Raw genomic sequence first — 6,403 nt, forward strand, 5'->3', positions numbered from 1 at the left:
TGGGGGAAGTTCATGAAATTCTGTTTTTGGTAGAACAAAATAATAATAATAATAATAATAATAATAATAATAATAATAATAATAATAATAATAATAATAATAATAAAAATAATAATAATAATAATAATAATAATAATAATAATAATAATAATAATAATAATAATAATAATAATAATAATAATAATAATAATAATAATAATAATAATAATAATAATAATAATAATAATAATAATAATAATAATAATAATAATAATAATAATAATAATAATAATAATAATAATAATAATAATAATAATAATAATAATAATAATAATAATAATAATAATAATAATAATAATAATAATAATAATAATAATAATAATAATAATAATAATAATAATAATAATAATAATAATAATAATAATAATAATAATAATAATAATAATAATAATAATAATAATAATAATAATAATAATAATAATAATAATAATAATAATAATAATAATAATAATAATAATAATAATAATAATAATAATAATAATAATAATAATAATAATAATAATAATAATAATAATAATAATAATAATAATAATAATAATAAAAGTTAAAACTAAACATAATCTCTAAAATGAAAAATTATAAAGTTCTTACCAAAAAAAAAAAAAAAACTATAAAGTTACAAAAATAGGTTTTGTGCTGGTCTTTTTTAGATCGCATCACATGCATGGAGATTTATATTTCAGAAATCAGATGAAACGGCGCTAAATCAAAGCCAAGCAATCCTTTATTTTCCCTTCTCTCCTCTGCAACAATGGCTGCAATGGCTAACAACCTCACAAGCATCTCATCCATCTGTGAATATGATTGGTTCAATTCAGAGACAGGAATCTATAGCAGCAAGCAAAAGCCGATTCAACTCCCCACAGACCCATATGTTGATGTTGTTTCATTGATCTTCTCATACAAACACAATGGGGTTACAGCCCTTGTTGATTCCTTATCAGGGTCTTCAATTCCTTATTCAAGATTGCATCAGATGGTAAAATCTATTGCTTCTGGTCTATATGGAATTGGGGTTTCACAAGGTGATGTTGTTTCAGTTCTATTACCGAATACCATTTACTTCCCTATTATATTCTTGGGTATCTTGTCCATAGGTGCCATTGCAACTCCATCTAATCCTCTTAATACCATACCCGAGATACAGAAACAGTTCGATCAATGCAGAACGAAATATGTGTTTACCACCATAGATAAGGTCAAGGAGATTGAGAAAATGGGTGTTGTTGTCATTGCAGTTCCTGAGAATGTGGATTCCTTTCCAGAATCACCTGAGTTTTCTTGTTTTAATAAGCTTCTTTCGAGTAATCCAAACCTTGCCCCCAAGCCTTTAATCAATCAGGGTGACATAGCAGCTATTCTCTTCTCTTCTGGTACTTCCGGTCCTAGTAAAGGTGTTGCTATTACACACAGGAATCTGATAGCATCAGTTGAGCTTTTTGTCAGATTTGAAGCTTCTCAGTATAACTACCCAGGATCAGATAATGTGTATTTGGCCTGTATTCCATTATTCCATGTATATGCTCTTTCGTTACTTGCGACCGGATTATTGTCCTTAGGAGCTAAAGTTGTGGTGATGAGAAAGTTTAGTGAAGAAGAAATGGTCAGAGCCATTGATAAATACAAAGTCACACATATACCTGCTGTTCCACCATTAATGATCTCTCTGTTAAAATTAATGAAGATGGGTAAAGAGTTCCCAAGCTTGAAACAGGTCTCATGTGGTGCAGCACCAGTTGGCAAGACTCTCATAGAAGAATTCCTGAGGAATTTTCCGAGGGTTGATTTTATTCAGGTGTGTGGATATGGTTCTTGATACTCTTAAGGCAGAGAGACTGCTTAAGTTGAATTCCTCTGTTTTATTTTTTTTCTCTTCTATGTTTTTGACAAAACTTTCTCTGTTTAAATCTTTCTATAGATGGCTGAATCTGAATCATTTTGGAAGTACTGGTTATTCATTTTTAAGTACTAGATACATCTTAGTTTGATCCTCTTTTACCGAAAATATATGCTTGAGTAAAAAGTGCTTCTATTTGGTAATATGTTGTTCTTTATTTTCATGATTTCAGGGCTATGGAATGACTGAGACTACTGCAGTAGGTTCCCGTGGCTTCAACACTGACTCAATTAAGTATACTTCAATTGGACTATTGGCTCCAAACATGGAAGCTAAAGTTGTGAATCCAATCTCTGGTTCCTCCATGCCCCCAGGAAAAGCTGGTGAGCTATGGCTACGTGGACCTGGTATTATGAAAGGTAATTATTCTGAGATCATCAACATGTCATCCTTAATATATGAGCAGAATCCAAAATAGCTGCTCAAAATTTTAGAAATTAATGTTGCAGGATACTTAAACAATGAAGATGCAACAAGATCTGCAATTGACAATAATGGCTGGTTACATACTGGTGACATTATCTACTTTGACCAAGATGGATATATTTATGTAGTAGATCGATTGAAGGAGATAATCAAATACAAAGGGTTTCAGGTAACCTATGTCGTCAACTTGTAGATAAAGCAACCCTAGATTTGTCCAACAAAATAAACAAACAAAAAACCCATCCTCCCTCCACCCCAAAATCTTCACCTTCAAGCATGTTCTTCCATAAACTAGATTTTCATATATAAGATATTTGACCAAACCAACATATTTATCCAGGTAGTTAACGAGTCTTGGAATGTATAGGCATACCTGACCTAATTTGTTTCTTTTGGTTTAATCGAATATGACAGATTGCTCCTGCTGATCTAGAATCGGTGTTGATCAGTCATCCAGATATTGTTGATGCTGCTGTAACGGGGTAAGTATCCCTAGATCTAAATAAAACTTTGATTGTCTTGGACTGAAATTGCCTTGTTTTCTAAAATCTCATTATTTTTATTCTTTTATTTATTTGTTCCACCTCCCATTCAATTACACAGTGTTGCTGATGAAATAGCTGGTGAAATTCCAATGGCATTTGTTGTCAAGGCTGCAGGCAGTCTACTTTCTGAAGCTGATGTGATTACTTATGTAGCTGGAAAGGTCCTTTTTTCACTGTTGAATGAATATACTTCTGTTCTTCTTTCATTATATTTTAACAGACAAACAAAACTGATGCTCTTGTTTTTGTAGGTTGCACCATACAAGAAGGTGAGGAAGGTGACCTTCACAAGATCGATTCCCAAGTCCCCAGCAGGGAAGATTCTTAGAAGAAAACTCAAGGAGATATTGATGTCCAGAATATAGCTTAAAAAGGCCAATTTTGAAAACAGAAATATTGGATGGTACTCCGTCTCAAGATATATATTAAAGAATTAATACCAAGAAATGGAACATATCCAAATTGTAATGAAACCATAGATGGATGGCTCATATACTGCACATTAAAAAATTTGTTGATTTTTCGTTTCTAATAAAGGTTTGTTTGGTTATGCTGTACAAATTCTGGCTCGGTGGTGGTTGAATTGGGCTCATAATCTTAGAGTGAGGAATAAGAATCGAGTGCGGGCTCGACCTTATATCCTTGGGACAGCATGAGGACAAAAAGGTGGGGTGGTCAGGAGTGTACATATTTCGACTAAATAAGTGAAGCTATGGGAAATCAGTCCTTGGGATCCTAGAACACATAGTTGCCAAGCTTTTGGTACTCTAGAATCCTATCTGTTATGGTCATTCCAACAACAATCTCTGAATCGGAAAAAGCCTCTTGAACCAGATCTAGGGTTCAAGCTTGGACTAACACGGTCCAATTGATGCTTCTCAAATAAGGTACTTCTCGGAGAACCTTCCCTCAGAGAAGCTGTATAATGAAGACCATGCAAGTGACATACAACTGTCCTCATGTGGCTTCTCGGTAAAGGTGGCGGAAATGAGGAATTCGACATAATCCTCATCCAGCATTTAATGCATTGAGGGTCCTTAATATTCCACTGCGGATAAGGAAGCTTCTCACTCACCCCAAGCTCGCCTCGAGCCCTGTACCATCATCTCTGTTGTCCCCCCAACTGTGGGTCGTTGTCACGTTAGTATCAGTCTGACGCAAACCTTTGGTTCATCAACAAGATCTTCCGTCGTCAAGATAATCGCACGATTTGTCTTGTTGTACAAGCCTCTTCAAGAAGTCATCTCCACCCTCCATCTCATAAGATAAGCATCTAAGGGTTGTGAAGCGTCCACTATCTTTTTAGGTATGGACCAGTTGCATATATACCCCGGACTATACCCGATTATGGGTAAGCAAGCCAAGCTGACTTGAATACTCCAGCCATGACTCTTCTACATTTACTCCTGAAGAACATTGTCTTCTTCATCCCCTTGAGTATTTATTCCTTGAGGAAGAGTCTCTAGTTTTCTTACGTGAATTGACTTAATCATTGGAGGTGGCTTCCCGTCCCCAAAGGCAGCCACTCTCACCTTTGTTTTGGTCTCAGGAACCAGGCCCGGATCAATAGCGAACTAAGGAGCTAAGAGCACATTTTCACCTCAACACTATCCTAACCAAATGGGGTACTTAGCAAAGATAACACACTCAGTAAGGAATCGTTGAAGCAGTTATGGGAACTATATCCTGATATGGTTCTAATACTAACTGGACTATAACGTGCCATGCAAAGATAGAATTAGAGCTAAAGTGGGAAATCTTCCAAGCCCATGCTAATAGGTTAATCCTCTTATCTCAATCAAAGGTAACTTATCTTTATTAAACTTTTCTTATTGCATCTATTGTTCACCCTTTCCTTTGGCTCTGTGACTCCTTACTTGTGAGCACTTCACAACCCATTTGTTGGGGAAGTTGTTGCTTTCATCTACTAACTTGATAGTTAGAGGTGGCTAGCTATCCAATACGGTTAGCCTTCTCTCACTGTTTATGACTGTGTTCAAGTGCTAAATCGGATTCACGAAGGTTCAACCCTAGTTCACCCGCAAAAATCAATATTGGACACAACATCTTTTGGCACTGATTGTGGGTAATGAGCATATAATAAGCCATGACGAGAAGCATCAAACATCTCAAACTCTATGATTGATTAAACCAATTGCCACTAGAAGACTCGAATTGAGAGAGGTGATGACCAATTCCCCATGTGAAGATTCAGGCAATTTGCCTCTAGCCCCTTGGAATTGTCCACGGCAACAGATAGTGAGGAAGATGACCATAGGAAGACTATTCGAACCAACGATCATTGCGGAAAGTCATGCTAATCTGTGAAGACTGTGGAGAGAATCTGGAGCAGAAACCATGTGGATAGTCAAAGTTTAGATAATTGAGGGAAGGACAACATACAGAGAGGGGAGCTGGTTGAGAAGTTAGAAAGGGTGCAATAGAGCACATAGAACCCTACGCAAGGTACCATGATTGGTTCCAAGTAGGGGGAAGACTTCAGGATGAACTTGATCGAGTTCCTTTGGGAGAATGTAGGTGTGTTTGCATGGTTAGCGAGATATGCCAAGAATAAGGTAACTGAAGCCTCTGAAAATAAGAAGGCCAAGCTGATCAATCAAAGTAAGTTTAAGGTCTTCTAACTCTTTTAATTGAGTCTCAAACTCCTTAATATCCTCTTGAAAATATAAAAGCGCTTGACCCTAGTTAGTTATTAGGATCATCTAACCTAATTTTACAGTGACAAGGATTTCTATCCCATAGTTTTAGAGGATTTTGTCTGAAATTGTCTGCTAATTTAGAATAAAGCCAATATGTGGGTTCAATGACTAATATGAGATTTTGGTTTAAACACATTGTCAAATAAGATGCATGTTGAGGAAAGATAGATAATTCTATTTATAGGTGTTGATCATGTAGCTTAACAAATCTGGTAGTGATAGTTACGGACTGATAATAAGTAGCAGTCAAAAAATTTTATCTATTTTTTCATTATATTATGCATGGATCAGATATTCATGTTCCATTGCTTAGAAAAAATGATCTTGCATAATGGAATCTGATAAGTGAGATTTCATGTGTGTTTCCATAACCTTCTTCTAGCTAACCTGTGAAATCCCGCAAAACCCTTACCCAAAAATCCATATTGTGAAATCCAGCTCAAACCCTAATCCGGAAATCTGTATTGTAGGTCTGAAGACCCAAAGTGAAGGTAGAAAACAGATATGGGTCATCTCAGTTGAACCCACTGAGTTGGACCCAAAACCCATGGAGATTGATGATGGAATTTCTTCTATGGAAACCCTATTTAACTTTGGGAAGAAGTTGCAGCTCATCGGTGTAAAGCTTGTTTGATGGACTTGAGTCCTAGCTTGACACTCTTTGGAAGGTCCTACAATACTAGGTAAGACCCTTTGTTAATTTGGAAAAGGACCCAGTGGAGTTTGTGGCTTTCGGAGATTAAAAACCTGTTTTAGACCTTACTGTCCACTTTGGT

At 35.4% G+C, this 6,403-nt stretch overlaps 1 protein-coding gene across 1 annotated transcript; it reads left to right on the top strand.

Annotated features, from left to right (window-relative positions):
* Positions 1–716: 716 nt before the first annotated feature.
* Positions 717–3,454, top strand: LOC149012136 (4-coumarate--CoA ligase-like 6). Its single transcript, XM_089159270.1, has 6 exons — positions 717–1,834; positions 2,109–2,295; positions 2,386–2,531; positions 2,777–2,844; positions 2,966–3,068; positions 3,159–3,454. Exons 1-6 carry the CDS (start codon positions 791–793, stop codon positions 3,270–3,272), a joined length of 1,662 nt encoding a protein of 553 aa, XP_089015396.1. The 5' UTR covers positions 717–790; the 3' UTR covers positions 3,273–3,454.
* The last annotated feature ends 2,949 nt before the right edge of the window (positions 3,455–6,403 follow it).

This window comes from Hakea prostrata, chromosome 6, assembly GCF_041222555.1.
Source record: "Hakea prostrata isolate BN-2017 chromosome 6, UWA_Hpros_2, whole genome shotgun sequence".
In the NCBI taxonomy this organism is placed as follows: domain Eukaryota; kingdom Viridiplantae; phylum Streptophyta; class Magnoliopsida; order Proteales; family Proteaceae; genus Hakea; species Hakea prostrata.

Excerpts from the sequence above, each read along its gene's own strand:
- LOC149012136 (XM_089159270.1), top strand. The coding sequence starts at position 791 with ATGGCTGCAATGGCTAACAACCTCACAAGCATCTCATCCATCTGTGAA. Across the intron at positions 2,532-2,776 it reads TCAAATACAAAGGGTTTCAG|ATTGCTCCTGCTGATCTAGA; the intron begins GTAACCTATGTC and ends CGAATATGACAG. Across the intron at positions 3,069-3,158 it reads TTACTTATGTAGCTGGAAAG|GTTGCACCATACAAGAAGGT; the intron begins GTCCTTTTTTCA and ends TTGTTTTTGTAG.